This window comes from Sturnira hondurensis, unplaced genomic scaffold (genome assembly GCF_014824575.4).
Source record: "Sturnira hondurensis isolate 20B ecotype Veracruz unplaced genomic scaffold, ASM1482457v3 Scaffold0012488, whole genome shotgun sequence".
Lineage (NCBI taxonomy): Eukaryota > Metazoa > Chordata > Mammalia > Chiroptera > Phyllostomidae > Sturnira > Sturnira hondurensis.
Window position 1 is genome coordinate 1,066,479 of NW_028085119.1, and position 16,541 is coordinate 1,083,019.

The window sequence follows — 16,541 nt, forward strand, 5'->3', positions numbered from 1 at the left end:
CATTATTGAAGGGTATATTTTTGAACCAGCAATTCTTAATGGTTTTTTAATCCTGCAGAAGAAAAATCTTCAAAAGGTCTCCAAGAGGCATAATGGCCTTTTGGAAATGACACGGCAGTGGGACCAAAAAGGTGCTTTGGTGTCGGGCACAGGAAGGGGGCAGCTCCAGAGGCGCCTTCCAAAAGCATTACGCGGAGACCCTCATCAGTGCCTCTGGTCTAACAGGTGAAGCAGGATGCCCCTGAGAGTCGCTGTGCTCCGCACATCAACACTACGGGTTCCGGAGTCAGACTATTTTAAAATTTCCTTTCCACCAAATTTAACTATTTTTATATTTCCTGCAAGCTCTTCTTTAAAATAATTTATATTTTGAGCTAATACTTATTTTATATATGAAATTTTTAAATGTGATAAAGCTAAACTTGGCTTGGCCAAAGTGTGTGCCTGAATTATAAGACCATTTATTACTTGAACTATGAAGACTGAAATGGAATATATTCATTGTTTTGTTTGTTTTCCTGCATAGTAAAACCACAATCAGAAAAAACTGTTTTCACCTCTTTCTGATTGTGGGTTTTCTAATCATGGTGGCCAACATAAAGGTAAATGCAGCAAATAAATCCAGTTTTCAGTATTCCTAAGCTCATTGCCCCAGACTTTAATGACCTAAGTAGGCTTGAGTAAAACTGAACTGACTTCACAAATGCATCATTTCAAATATTTTCTTAACCCTTAAACCTCTTTTTTTGGGAGAAACTATACTGCACTTCAGTATTATATTGGTATTACTTGACTGTACTCTTTCATAATATAGGGTGAGTTGTTTACATGTTTAGAGCCTCAGAGTATATCTACTAACCAAAACGTGCAGAAGGTATCAAGAAAAAAATACATTTTTTGGTGCCGTTTCATGTTTCTTTATGAAACAATAGTCACATGGTGTCGGGTGAGACAGCATCATTGATTTTACAGGTTGCTCCCAGTGGCCAAGTACATTTTGAATTATAATTGGTAAGTTTAAAGTTATAATTTTCATGTTCTTTTTTAAAAAGTCAGTGTTTTACTGTCTAGTAACTTCATCTTGTCTACTTTTTGTTCTGTAATGTAAAACTGGAGGGCAAAAGGAAAATGGCTATTTTCAGTCAACTTGTTTTGTCGTTATACAGATTTAATGGGCCTTTGAGACTTCAATTATCTGTGTCAACCTTATGTTATTAAAAAGCTCAACTTAGGCAGTAAAATAATAGAAACTTTTTAAAAATGAAGCTGTTAGGAGCATTAACCATATAAAATCAACAGTTAGCTTCTTTACATTAGTTTCCTAAATTGTCAGAGTTTTTTCTTTCAGTATAAAGCAAATATTCAAGGGCAATATTTAGATCAAGTTTAAACTGCCAATCCACTGTACAAGTTGTAATAATACCATTGTCACCAGTATCTACATATGAGGATTGTGATACACAATGGTAATCTCAGGGTTTTTTTTCATATATGCAAAATCTCGACAGCACTTATTATAGTTCAACAGTTTTTATTTAGCAAATAAATTTAGTTTGGCATTTGATTTTCTATTTATCATGTGTTAGCTTTGTTTCTAATTATCTTACTGTCTTTCCCAGGAAGGCTACAAAAAGGGGGTAGAAATACTGATGTATTCCTGACTGCCTGCTATTGAGATTACCCAAAGGTTTATATACCATCCCTTTCAAACTTTTCTTTGAAAAAGTTTATTGTCACAGTTCATACATTTGGATATTAAAGTATAATTTTATACTCAGCATAATGTGGATGGATATTTCTAAAAATTTTGAGCATTGGTTGTCACCATGTATTTAAACCAATTTTGCTAAGTACTGCCTAGAACTGCAAAGGAATTTTAGAATTAGAACTAATACTCCTTGAGCAAGTCTTAGGCCTTTATATGTAATCCCGTGCTTCTCCTAAATCTATGAGGTAGGTGCTGTCATCCCTACAGTGAACTAGAGGAAGTAGGTTGCAGCTAGTTAGGTAACAAGATCACCCAGCTAGGAGGCAGTAAACTACACCTATTCTTAATGAATTTAACCACCTTCGGGCAGTTTTTGAAAAACCAATTTCTACTGTTAGTTTAAACAAACTTCTAAGCCTTGGATTCTTCTCTAAGGCAAATGTGGGTAGCCACTGAGTTTCTTCTCTGATATACCATGGCACTTTGAAACTTTCTTCCTTCCATTTTATACTTTATAGTTCAAGTAAAAATCAAGTAGTCGCTATAATTATTCCTGCCCACCTTTGAGCTCTTTTTGATGGGCCTTATTGCATGGTGGTGAAGAGCATGGACTCGGGGGCCTGAGTTGCCTGTATTGGGTTCCTGGCTTCACCCTCTACTAGCTATGTGAACTAACCTCCCTGTGCCTTAGCCTCCTTATCTGTGAGTGGGGATGACAAATGTATCTACCTGAAAGGGTGCTGTGAGGATTAAAGGAGTTAATATACAGTATGTAAAAGAATTAAGCATTATCACAGAGTAAGTACCATATTAATCATTAGCTATAATTATTCTGTGCTTTAAGTACAGGTTTATAAAGTACCTGTACTTTAACCAATACAGGTTTATACATTTGACCCTTGAACAACACAGGTTTGAACTTGGGGGGGGTCCATGGATAAGTTCAAATCCATGTTCAAGGGTCAACTGTATGAAACTACTTACTTAAACATCTCTTGTGACCCAAGTCTGTTCTAGTGTTCTTAGCCCTTAAATTCATTCAGCCAGCATTTATTATGCTAGATTCGTATATAACACAATGAAAATGTGGCAGTATACAGTATTAAATTGATGGTGTGATCATAAAATGCTAAGAATATATTCAGAAGAATATAGGCATGTTTTGAACACTGCCCCCTCCCTTGAATCATAAGCTATACTATTAAGATGAAATCTTAAGTGTCAGTATATACAAATTATATATTTGATTACATGATTTATGATAATGAACTAAAATGAATTTTGAGAGCTATAAGTAAAATATGAAGTCTCTGGGTTTCAGTACTGGGCCTATTGTAGTTATTACCAGATACTCAACAAATGAATGATTTGCAATCCTCATTGGTTCTCTCTAGAGTCTTTATATTCACTTGGAATTCAAGAAGTAATACTCAGACTACTACTGGGCAAAATGACTACAACTGGGAATGACTACAACTCTAGTCCTGCCCCATATACTAAGTCTGCAGACGGTAATTCATCCAAAGCTCAAAGCAGCAGCTGATCAAGGAAAAAAGGGGCCAGCATTTCCATAAAGCTCCTTGTGTCCTTCCTTATACTCCTTTGCTCCAGGTACCACACCGTGCTCAGACCATTCCCATTGGTGTAGATGTTGATAAAATTTACTGTTGAGTAATTCAGGGTAGATACTTCCCTAAAATTGTGACCTAACATGTCCTTACAGACCAATCAGAAATGACCAGGTCCTTAGTCTCAGCCCTATCCCTTAATAACGATGTCAGTTTCTTCCCCTCATCCCTCCTCTTGTGTCAGTTTCTTAGTTGAGTGCAAAGTCTAGGTGCCACTGTCTAATTTTTCCCCACTGTCTAATGTTGTCCATATAAATGGACAGGGGCAAATGTGTCCTCCAACATTTGGGAATGAAATATTCCCTTCTGGAAAAGTGAGGACTGGCTTCCTGGTCCTCTTGCCTTTGCTTCCTCTGAGTACCCGTTTATTTTCCTCTCCCACTAACTATAAGTCTTGTTCCCTAATTAGTCTTGTGGATCCAATCCTTACTGTTGGTCTAATTACCTTGCAGCACAAGTGATAACGCACATCATGTTAGTGGAATTGATGGACATTGTTTTTAGAGACTACTTAAACTAGTTTTAAGTGAAATCCCTGTTTTTGTTACATTAATTTACAAAATGTCAGCATACTAAAATGCTTGTTAATGTGTCAATAAAACTATATTAAATCCGCATATATACTGTGCAAAATCATATCCTATTGGTGGACTTTAGGGAAGTTGAATGACTCACAGAACACATGTATACTTTGGCCATTTAATTATTTTCCTTTAGGTCCTAAATTTTGTAGTTTTAATTTTACCATTGTATTCACACCAACATTCGTAAGTTTTGTAACATCTCTTGAGTTAAGTAGGGGGCTGGCTTTTCCCATAGCCATCAGTTTATAGTAATAGGCCCAAGTTTTTATTCTTTCAGTTTGAGGTGTTTTTATGACCTAGTATATGATCTGTCTTGGCGAATGCCCTGTGTCCTCTTGAAAAGCATATATTTTGTTGTTGGGTGGAGTATCATTGAGATCCATTTGGTAGATGGTCTTGCTGATTTCCTGTAAACTAACTGTTAGTGTGAGAGGAATGTTAAAGTCCCAACTATAATAGTACATTAGTTTCTCCTCTTAGTTGTTTGTGCTTTGTACAGGCATACCTCGTTTTACTGCGCTTCACAGCACGTTCTATAGCACGCTCTCATCAACATCAAGGCAAGACCCTCCACCAGCAAAGGGCTACAACTTGCTGAAGGCTGCGGTGATGGTTAGCATTTTTTAGCAAACTGTTTTCAAATTAAGGCATGCTGGTTTTTTGAGACATAATGCTATGCACACTGAATAGACTGTGGCATAGTGTAAACATAACTTTTATGTGCACCGGGAAACCAAAAATTTCATGTGACCTGCTTTATTGTGATTTTTGCTTTGTTGCAGTGGTCTGGAACCCAGTCTGCAATATCTCTGAGGTATGCCTGTATATTTTGAAGCTGTTATTAGGTACACACACATTTAAAATTATATCTTCTTAGTGAACTGCACCTCTTATTGCCACTCTAGCTGTCATGGTGTATTTCCCATCCTTTTACTCTTAGCCAACCTATATCATGTGAAGTGAGTTGTTTGTTGACAGCATATGGTTGGGTTATGTTTTATTTTTCTAGACTATCTTTTCATTGGTGTGTTTAGACCATTTTCATGTAATGTAATTATTGATCTATTTGGATTTAGTCCTACCACATCATATTTGTTTTCTGTTTTTTCCCCTCTTTTTTGCTCCTGTTTCCCCTTTACTCCTTTCTTTTAGGTTATAGGAGCATTTTAATTTATCTATTAAGATTTCGACTATTACCTCTTGGTACAAGTTTCTTTAGTGGTGGCTCTGGAATGAATTCTTAAGTATTTAAAAGTGAGCTTTTTCTCTTGTCAAGTACTATACTCTCACCTGTTGCCAGCTTCTCATACAAATACTGTAAATGCTCTCGTTTAGGTAGCTCAGCTTCTGGAGTTGAGGGAATTTCAAAATCAGAGGAGCTCTGTGAGTCTGCATTGGTGCTAAGAGTTGACAACCTTCTTTCCTGAGGTATGTGTTTCCCACTGCTTACAGTAGTTGGTTCTCCACCACTGGGAACTGGAGTTACATCTTCAGAGTAAGAGTCCTTTGGGCAAAATACATTTTGTTCCATCTGAGAGAGAGGAAGATTTTCTTTGATTCTTGGTTTATAGTCACCTTTGTTCAAGGAAGTCATGTCCCCACTGTTTCTCTCTTGGGAAGATAACAAAACAGTGTCAGGTTGGCTGTCCCAGCCTTGACTTCCTTGTTCTGAGATGTGTGTAGACTGGGAGGAATTCTGAGAGATGTGAGTTGACTCCCCATCAGAGTCACTGAAAAGCTTTGGTGACTGAGAGCCCCCTCCCTCCGTGGAGGAAAGGAAGTTTTCCAAACCGTCATCTGTCATCTCATCATTTCTTCTAAAGAAGACTTCCCACTGTGGTACTTCTGCATCTACCTTTTGTTGGTGATGTATAACAGGACACGGATCTCCTTGAGATGATGCTGGGACTTGTGATTCTTCCTCACTTTCACTGTTGGATTCTTCACAGTCTATAAAGTTTGCCCAGAGAGAGGTTTGCATGCTCTCTGCTCTGCTGCATCCTGTTCTTTGTCCTAATTTTTCAGGCTGGTTTTGTGATACTGCAGTCATTTGAAATACCTTAGGGTGAAGAGTTCGCTGGTTTGGAACTTTGTGCCTTAAAGGTACTGGCAGAAGATCGTCAAAGAGGTCATGTTCATCATCTTCCTCCTCCTCTGGGGGACAAACCAGGTTCATCAGAAACGCACAGTGCAAAGGGAGCCAACTTGTGTTTTTAATTAAAAATCCAATTTCTAGCATTTAGCTATGTTTTTACTTCACAGAATTACAAATAATAGGGAGTTTACTCTTTCAAGAGAAATTAAAAGGCCCCTATTCTTGGGATATTCTGAGCAATTTAAGTACCACCCTTCAATTTATAATGTCAGACAATGAGTTGAGAATATAGACCTGTGTTCACCAAATTAAGGCCACAATACTTATGTTACTGGTTTGCAAACCTGGTTGATCATTAGCATCATCTGGAGAGCTTTTTGAAAAACACAGCTTTAGCCCTGGCTGGGGTGGCTCAGTGGATTGAGCGCCAGACTGCGACAAACCAAAGGGTCACTGGGTCTATTCCCAGTCAGGGCACATGCCTGGGTTGTGGGCCAGGTTCCCAGTAAGGCGCACCCTAGAGGCAACCACACAGTGATGTTTTTCTTCTCTTTTTCCCTCTCCCTCTCTAAATAAATAATCTTAAAAAACAACACCACTTTGTATAGTTCATTCAAGACTTACTGAGTCCCTTAAGGTAGGACCCAGTAATTTGATTTTTGCTGTATTTTAAGTTCTGCAGCTGATTCTGTTCATCAGCCGGGTTTATGAACCACCCAGACTAGGAGAGAGGTTTGCAAATACCATTTGTTCAAATTGGCTGATTTAATATGACAACATTTAACTATTTTCTAAAGTTTTCCTTGTAAAAATATTTTACTGATCCCTACTTAATGCTTGTTATGAGCTGTTTGTGTCCTCCCAAAATTCATCATTTGAAGCTCTAATCCCCAGTGTAATGGTATTTGAAAATGAGACCTTCAGAAGATAGTAGGTTTAGATGTGCACCTGAAGGCGGGGCCCATGTGACAGGATTCGTGCCCTTGTGAAAGGGGGGAGACAGATTTCTCAGTGCCCACGCCCAGAGGAAAGGCCTGAGAGCACACAGTGAGGGGGGCAGCTGTCCACAAGGCAGACAGAGGGCCTTTACCAAGAACCAAATCTACTGGCGCCTTGATCCTGGACATCCCAGCCTCCATAATCATGAGCAGTAAATGTCTGTTGTTTAAGTCATTTAATCTATGGTATTTGTTACAGCAGCCAGAGCTGGATAAGCACACAAGGCTGTGACCGAACACTCGGGAACACACAGATTACTCACCTTTAACCAAAATACTACATAAAACACATCAATGTCAAGAACTAAAAGTCAAGGAAATTTACTCTGCTGATTTTGTGCATGCTGCGCTAGTATATATACATATACGTGTGTGTGTATATACATATATATGTGTGTATATATGTGTGTGTATATATGTATATATAAAGTCCAGTCCACATAAATTCTTAAAATCTTACTTAGAGAATGAAATTCTTACAATTGAATATATGAAATTTACATAAAATAATAAGGCACAGACTTGGAGAAACAAATATTTTACTGTCCCATAATAGCACCTAAACTAAGGAAATTAAATACAAGACTACTTTTTGTTCTAGTGCTGAATCTGGTATTAACTTATAATTACCTAGTTCTTTAAATGATAACTATTTTCCCAGTCATAAAGGATGTAGCTAAATACTTTTTTTAATCCTCACTGGAGACATTTTTTTTCCATTGCTTACAGAAACAGGGAGAGAAACAATGTGAAAGAAACATCATTTGGTTGCCTTCCTGTACACTTCCCAGCTGGGGATTGAACCTGCAACCTGGGTATGTGCCCTGACTGGGAGAAGTGAACCCGCGAACCTTCATTGTACGGGATGATGCTCCAACCACCTGAGCCATGCCAGCCAGGGCAAGACTACGTTTTTTTAAAGCCACTAAAAAGATGGACCACAGAGACCATCATCCAGCTCCCATTTTATCAGTGAGGAGGCAGGCCCAGAGAAGGTATATGATAATGCGTAGGTCAAAAGATAGGAATCAAACCCAATTCTTCAAGTTCCATGTTCTGTTACAATTAATAATTGTTTAAACAAGCAGCTATTTATCTTAGGCTTCTTTTCTGAAGGACTTAAAGTGACTTGAGATGTCTAGCTATGTTATTTGGAATCATCATAGTTTATAAGATGTGGCTTTATTTTAAGGCATGGATTTGTTTTAGCTCTTCCACTATTGTGCCAAAGTTATCTTTTTACGAAATGTTTTTGTATCCTAAGTTGGACAGTTTCGTGTTCTTCTGGATCTGTGACTGTGCTGGCCTCATGGTATGTTTCAGCTGTAAAATACTAATGCTTTAATCTGTCCAAACGTGTTCACTTTAACTCCCCTGTGTGCATCTGAAACAAGTAGTTGATGACACTGAGAAAATATCACAAATATGAAAGTGTTGAAATTCTTAATAGTGTTTACAAACTGGTATAGCTAAACCCAATTTAAAAAGGGATAAAGGTAAAAAAACTCATAGATATCATCCAATATCAATTGGTATAATCATACTGGAAGACAATTTGGCAATATGTACCAAGCACTTGAATTTCTAAAATGTAACCCAGTATAATGAGAAAACTGAAATAGACTTAATATACAGTATTGTTCATCACAGTTTTATTTGTAAAATTGAAAAGTTCAAAATAACCTCAATGTGTAATGACAAAGAATGCCATTATTTAGTCTTAGTGCAAAATATACAGCCATTCAGTTTGGTGTTTTTGAATAACAGAATTGTTTCAATAAAAAGTTAGTGTGAGTGTATATATGTGGATGTGTCGATACATTCATGTATATACAGTGATCCAAGCTGCTTTTCAGCCTGTATACAAGTGTCTAGTCATATGATTGTTTGCTGCTTACATACTGTCACACTATTTAGTAAGCAGGCCTTTCCTTCATCCCCAAGTGTCTTCCTGTGCCCACCGCTGCACAATCCAACAGCTAAGAGTCTTACACAGCTGCAGCACGTTAGGGCACTGCTCTTGCACCAGTTAATATCGTTCTCGTTGCTGCCTACCCAATGTTGCTTTTTAAACATTTTCAGTCTACCCCTTTGAGTTCAGTGGATATTTATATAAATGATAGGGGAAAAATAAAAGACATTAAAATGCTAATTTAGAGTTACAGGGTTCTATATAACTTTTCTAAATTATCTACTGTGAGCATATACTTTTATAAGAAACAGTTTTTTTAATTGGTCTATGGGGATAATTATAATAATGGTTAACTATTAAATTATATAAAGATAGAGTACAAAGAGCTCTACTAAAATGCTTTTTTAAAGAGGCTAAGAGAAGAATGACTTCTGAACTTGCACCTCAGATTCTAAAACAGGAATAATCTTAAAACAACTGATAATGCTATGTTTATTAACAATGACTTGCATCAAGAAGAGAACCTGACAGACTGGTAAACCCTCCAGCACACGGACCACATGCATGCTTGGGGTGCAGCACATCCCTCACAGCTGGAGGAAGGGTCACTCAAGCATGAAAGGAGAGAGTGCCCAGAATGCACGCAGTGCTGGGAATTGTGCCCGTTCTCAACAGCCAGAGTGGAACAGCTAACTTATGAGGTGTTTTCCTGTAAGAATAACCGAGGGCCTCACCTCAGTAGTGGGGAAAGTTGATTCTAGATTCTAGAAGTGCTGCTCTGATCCTGCTTTCCAAAGATAAAGAGCAGTACACAAAACAATCAAACTGTCCAAGTCACTTACCCACAAGCCAGAACAAAGTTCAGGAATATATTTAGAAATTCAGAATTACACAGAACTTAGTATAAGTTCAGGATGTATGGAATCCAACAAAAAAATTACCCGACATGCAGAAAGGTGGGAAAATAAAGTCAAACTGACCCCCCAAAATAATAAAATGTGAAGATAAAGTTTCATGATCTTGGATTAAGCAATAGTTTCTTAGATATCACACCAAAAGCACAAGCAATAAAAGAAAAATAAGATAAACTGGACAAATTACATTTTTGCACTTCAAAAGACATCAAAGTAAAAATACAAGCTGTAAACTAGGAGAAAATATTTGCAAATCATCCAATAAAAGACTTACATGCAGATTATATAAATTTACGCTCAAGACTGTTAATCCAATTTAAAAATAGGCAAAAGAGTTAAATAGACATTTCACCAAAGAAGATCAATAAATGGCCCATAAGCACAGGAGAACAGCTCAACATTAAAAGAGATACAGATTAAAACTATAATGAGATGCCACTTTACACCCACTAGACTGGCTACAATTAAGATAATATCTGATGCCCTGGCTGGTGTAGCTCAGTGGACTGAGTGCGGGGCTGCAAACCAGAGGATCAAGGTTCGATTCCCAGTCAGGGCACATGCCTGGGCTGCAGGCCAGTTCCCAGCAGGGGACTCACGAGAGGCAACCATACATTGATACTTCTCTCCCTCTCTCCTTCCCTTCCCCTCTAAAGATAGATAAAATATTTAAAAATAATATCTGAGCTAGGATATAAAACAATTGTAATCCTGTATTGCTGGTGAGAATGGAAACGATGTGTTTAAGTTTCTTAAAATGTTAAGACAGATTTACTACATGTTATGGGCTAAATGTATCCTCCTCCTGTCTCCCCTGCAAAAAAAAAATCATGTTGAAGCCCTAAATTTGGAAATGAGGCCTCTAAGGAAGGAAAGTTGAGGGTGGACCCTGATCTGACAGATTTACTGTCTTTATAAGGAAACGTCACAGAACACTCCCTCTATCCCCTATCCTCAGTCGAGACCATGTGTGCACACAGCAACATGGCAGCCACCGACAAGCCAAGAAAAGAGGCCTCAGAATGAAACCTTCAAGAGCCCCTTGATCGTGGAATTCCCAGCCTCCAGAACAATGAGAAAGAAGTTTGTTTGCGCCACCCAGTCTGTGGTATTTTGCTATGGCAGCTCAGATACCACATAACCCAGAAATTCTATGTTACACCTAAAATAAATAAAGTATGTGTCCAAATAAAAACTTTTTGTGTATACAGATATCCATAGCATTACTTGTAACTAGAAAGTAGCAAAAACCCAAATGCCTGTCAACTGGCGAATGGTTAAGTGTGATATACTCATACAAAGAAATACTACTTGGCAATAAAAAGAAATGAAGTACTGATACATACTACAGGATGGATGAACTTTGGAAATACTGTCTGAAAACATTGTCTAAGTGAAAGAAGCCAGGCACAGGAGACCAAATAATATGGTTCCACTGACGTGAAATATCCAGAAGAGGTAAAGTCTATAGAGACAGACCATAGAGTAACTGGTTGCTTAAGGATGAAGGTGGTTAAGGGGAGTGACTTGAAATGGCAGTTTCTTTTGAGAGTAATGGAAATACCTGGAATTACCACATTTTGTCATGTATAATGCACACATTTTTTGCCCCAATTTTTGAGGGAAAAATAAGGGTGCACATTATACATGGATATAATGATCGTGTGCCGTGGGTATAATAAAGCTGTGTATAATGTACACAAAAATGTAGGTATGCATCATACACGGCAAAAAAAATATTGGTAGATACCAGGGATAGTTGCACAACTCTGTTAAAGTAATGATAATGGAGTGTTCCCCTAAAAGGGTGAAATTTTGGTATATAAATTTTATTTCAACACGGCATTTAAAAATGCACAGTTTAAAGCAAAAAAAATAGTAATGTATTTGTGGAGCTTTAACAAGTAAAATGTATGATGGTAATAGTACAGGCTGAGGGGGAAGAAATGGAACTAGACTGTTAGAAGCTTCTTATAACATACTTGAAGTAGAATAATATTTTACTTTTCACTCTCATTGGTCAAAAATGTATACTGTTGGGTTGGCCAAAAAAGTCTATTAGGTTTTTTCTGTAAGATGGCTCCTATAGTGCTTAGTTGTCTTTTACTTCATTCAAAACAATTTTGTTAGGTTGTATTGTGACAGCCGTTATTTCAGTGTGCATTTTTTAAAAGATTTTATTTATTTACCTTTAGAGGGGAAGGGAAGGAGAGAGGGAGAGAAGTATCAATGTATGGTTGCCTCTCGTGAGTCCCCTGCTGGGAACTGGCCTGCAACCCAGGCATGTGCCCTGGCTGGGAATTGAACTGCGATCCTTTGATTTGCAGGCCCGCGCTCAGTCCACTGAGCTACACCAGCCAGGGCTCAGTGTGCATTTTTTAAAACCTATCAAAATTGGTAAATTTTTATGCAGCCATTTTAATATTGAAGATGGAAGAAGGTATGCAACATTTTTGGTGTACCCTGCTTTATTATTTCAAGAAAGGTAAAATGCAACTGAAACACAAAAACAGATTCATGCAGCGTATGTTCTGACTGATCGAGTGTGTCAAAAGTGGTTTGAGAAGTTTCTTGGTACTAGACATTTTGGAACAATAACCCTTTGCTGTGGGGCTGTCTGATGCATTGGAAGATACTGAGCAGCAGCCCTGGCCTCTGCCCACTAGCAACCAGTAGTGGGGTACAGCTGACATTCTCAAAACATCCAGATCAATAGAGTTATTGGTAAATATGAAAAATGTGTCTTTTATTTTATGAAAAAAACTAAACAGACTTTTTGGCCAACCCCGTATAAAACACTAAAATAAAACAAAGAATTACAGCTAATAAACCAATAGAGATGAAAAGGAATCTATCATTATTCAATCCAAAAGAAGGCAGAAGAAAAGAAACAAAGAACAGATGTAACAAATAAGCAAGGTAATAAATGTGAACTTAACCATGTCAATCACATCAAACCTAAAATCACCTAAATACTCCAATTAAAAGGCAGAAATTATCAGATTGGCTATAAAAAAGCAACACCCAAAAATACACTGCCAACAATAAACCCACCTTAAAGACAGTGAAAAATACAGGGATGCAAAAAGATGCTTTGCTAACCTTAGAAGAAAGTGAAGTGGCATGGCTGTGTTAATATCTATTAAAGACCTCAAAGCCGAGACACAGGGATACATATATTTCCTAAAATTAAAGGGGTCAGTTCCTCAAGAGGACATAACAGTCTTAAACATGAGTAGACCTAGTAACAGTGCTTGAAATAGGTGAAGCAAAAAGTGATAGAACGGTAAGCAGAAGTACACATTCCCAATGATAAATGAAGATTTCAGCAACTTTGAATAACCGATAAAAGTACGAGTAGAGCACCGATGACCCAGAAGACAAACATCATCAACTAACCTGATCTAATTGGCATATACAGAACACCCAACAGCTTCGGTTTCCTCATTGGTAAAATTGGATGAGACCCCTTACAGGTTTGTTTTGAGGTTTGGCTATAATATATGGAAAGGACCTAACAGTACCTGCCATGTAGTAGGTGTTCAATAAATAGTAATCATTTTTATCTGCCATATCTTCATCCTGCATTAGCCAGTATCACAGTGACTGGCTCTCCACCAGAGCAGTGAAAACTCAGAATCCTAACCACGAAATCATGTGAAGTAGCAGTTTTGCTGGGAATCTGAAGTTGATTTCCACCTCAGAGCTTTACCCTAATTTTTAATGGGAAATGAAAGTAGTGATGAAAGAAAGTATAGAGAAAGTCCACTTGTATAAGTACAATTGATCAATCTGATCAGAAATGATGGCAAGAAAAGTTCCCATATCAGCATTTTCTGTATCTTGAAGTATTTAAGGGAAACAACACAGTCTCTCCTTATGGCCTAATGAACCATGAGGCATATTTCCAGAAAGCTGAGAACATTCAATACAGGCACAGTTCTCTTTTTCACTTGTTCTAAACCTGGGGAGGAGAGGGAACTCGTGGCTTTATAAGCTGAAGACAGGAAGGCTGTGCACTTCTGAGAACCCGTGACCAGTCTGAGTGATAGCTAGTCCCTGGTCCACCTCTGCCCAATGCACCTTTCACCAGACCAGAGCATCCTGAAAGGCAGTTTTGCAGGAAAACCCACACCTCTGGCCCAGGGTCATTCTTACCAGAGTCTAGGTGAGTTGTCCTAGCTCTCTTCAGTTTTCCAAGTGGTTTATACTTTGGCTCAGTGCTTTGCGAAGAACGGCATAAAGGCTTTAAGCTGAAATTAATACAAATATTTTATTCTTGCTAGCAAAGCTGCTGGAATGTAAGCATCATTTATAGATTATAAAAACTTTACCATAGGGGAAATCATAACTGCTTTTAAAAGCTGAAAAGTAATGTTCAATAATTTAAAATCACTTCAATATAATAAAGTGCTAATACAACCTGGTGATATCTAATTGTAGGATTGAGGGAAAGCAAAACTCGTATCTGCTCTTGAACTGTAAAAAAAGCTAGTCCCTATTCTTAAAAACTTAATACAGTGACAGCTGGCCTATAGGGAATACAATACAGCTAGTGGTTTTCCCTTCTCTGTTTAATGATGTTTACTTATCTCTTGCAAGAATCTCACAAATTTGATCACTTCATTCTAGAGGCTGGAAACTAAGACCCAGTAAGATAAAATATAAAAGGGCACAGAAATAAGGTTTGAGGATGCCCTACCCTTTTTCGAGGCCCTTATTGCCAACTGCTCCTTTATGCCAGATTCCCAGAAGCCATTAGGATTACATATGTGTTATATGTAATCCTACTTGAAGAAAGCCATTATGCTCTCAACCTGGCACTCATTCACAGCCCAATCCACTTTAAGTCCTGGCCGCTGTTCTCAGGCCCAATACTGTTCTCTGGATCCATCCGTTCAATAACACAAGTACCAACAACTTACATTTCTATAACTTTATCCATAGTTGCGCCCAATGGAATGACATTTGGATATGCATTCACAGGACAGATGTAGCTCAAGAAATCTTTAATCTAGAAGAAGGGAAATAAAAGAAATCACTCATCTCAACAGTGAAAAATCTGGGTACAAGAAGCAAGTAATGGAGGCCAGGGAAAGCAGCAGGAAGATGATAGCTGCGTTCTCAATGCTTGCTGCATGTGGGGCACACCTGGGGACCTCTCAAGAAAAAGAACCCAACAGTCAGCCTCACCCCAAAGATCCTTTTAATACTAAGCTGCAGTGGAGCTGGGACTCTGTATTCTCCAGGTGGTTCTGTTCCACAATAAGGACTGAGAGTCACTGGTTAACAGGATTCAAACATTCTGTATTTCTTCATAAGACTTTAGTGTCCTCATCTAAAAATGGCAGTCATATTTAACACATCCCCTTCATGTATATTAGATTTAGCTGAGTACTTAATACACACAAGAAAACAAGGTCTTAGAAGTACACTTCTTTCCGCCTACATAATTGTTGGCAATGCCAAGGGAATTGCACCTTTGAGGTTGCTTGATTTTGTGTGATAGTTTATTCCAACCCCAACGAGGACAGTTGCCTGCAAAACTTCATGAATACCTTGATTTTTTGCAAAGCTCAGGACGCTAAACAGAGGAACTCTGTCACTAGTCGGCAAAACACCTCTACAGACCAGACAGTCTTCAACTTACTCATCTTGGTGAGCTCGTGCTCTCAGGCAAGTTACCTAGAGTCTTGTACGTCTTTGACTCTTCATTTAGAAGTATAAATGAACAAATGCATGTAAACTGCTAAGCCCAGTACTGGGTCTGGTTAACTGTTTAGTAAAATCCATTGCGAACTTGATAATGATAGCACAAAGATTTCTGTTCCTTTCTTCAAATGGGGATATTGAAGCATAAAGTAGTTACTAGTACCCAACTTTCTCAAATAAAGAGCCATATCAAAGGAGGTAATGACCCAGGAATTATCAATAACTTCACTTTAAAATAAAATGGCTACCTTAAAATGGGAAAAGACAGGAAGATCCATTCTACGGATGTTTTTCATAAACAATTTTCTTTATACTTGCAGAGCAGACATGCAAATAGAAACCATTATTTACCTGCCTACAACCTGTATGATTTTGCATAATCAACCCAAAGTTGAGGCTGGTAGAAATCAGAGGCTTTTTGAAGGGAGCAAGGATTTAAAAAGTAAGGCCAAGCCTGTACCATAACGATTCACTTACTCCACTCAGTGACGAAGTGGCCACAGGAGATAAGAAACACCCAGTAGAAGGGCACCCTCTCTCACTTGCACAGCTTGATGACCTTTCGCCAGGTGCCTGCCTTGCAACAGTTCATTAACACAGTTCTCGCTACTCACAGCCATCACGTTCTGTGTAAAGTCACCATGGACACTGAACCAGCACACTTCAAACTACTTCTGGGGGAAGTGGAGGAGTAGGTTCCTGGAAACCTCTGCTCAGTGTTTTTGTTAACCGATCAATAGCATCACCTTGTTCCAGTGTGATTTTGCTTTAAAAATGCCTTATTTAATGTATATATTGTTGGCTCATTAACACCGAACTAATGGCCAACAGCAGCACTATAACTCATGCTGGCAAGAAGCTTATCGGACGTTTTCTCCATAAGGCACACGCCTGCGTTAGGAACACCAGACAGCACTTCAGCCCCACGCTCAGGGGCTGCTTCAAACAGTGAAATCTCCAAATGAGGCAGACTAAATAGACTGCAGAAAG

The 16,541-nt window shown here is 38.3% G+C and overlaps 1 protein-coding gene across 4 annotated transcripts in view; it reads right to left on the reverse strand.

Annotated features, from left to right (window-relative positions):
- Window positions 1–53: 53 nt before the first annotated feature.
- The window catches only part of DCLRE1C (DNA cross-link repair 1C), a 38,640-nt gene continuing 22,152 nt past the window's right edge, over window positions 54–16,541 (reverse strand). For all 4 annotated transcript variants that reach the window (XM_037060738.1, XM_037060736.1, XM_037060737.1 and 1 more), the window contains 3 exons: window positions 14,765–14,853; window positions 13,998–14,092; window positions 54–6,074 (listed from right to left, as the gene is read on the reverse strand). In XM_037060738.1, the coding sequence (XP_036916633.1) occupies window positions 5,161–6,074; window positions 13,998–14,092; window positions 14,765–14,853 (1,098 nt within the window). In that variant the 3' untranslated portion in view covers window positions 54–5,160. The remainder of the gene's footprint in view (window positions 6,075–13,997; window positions 14,093–14,764; window positions 14,854–16,541) is intronic.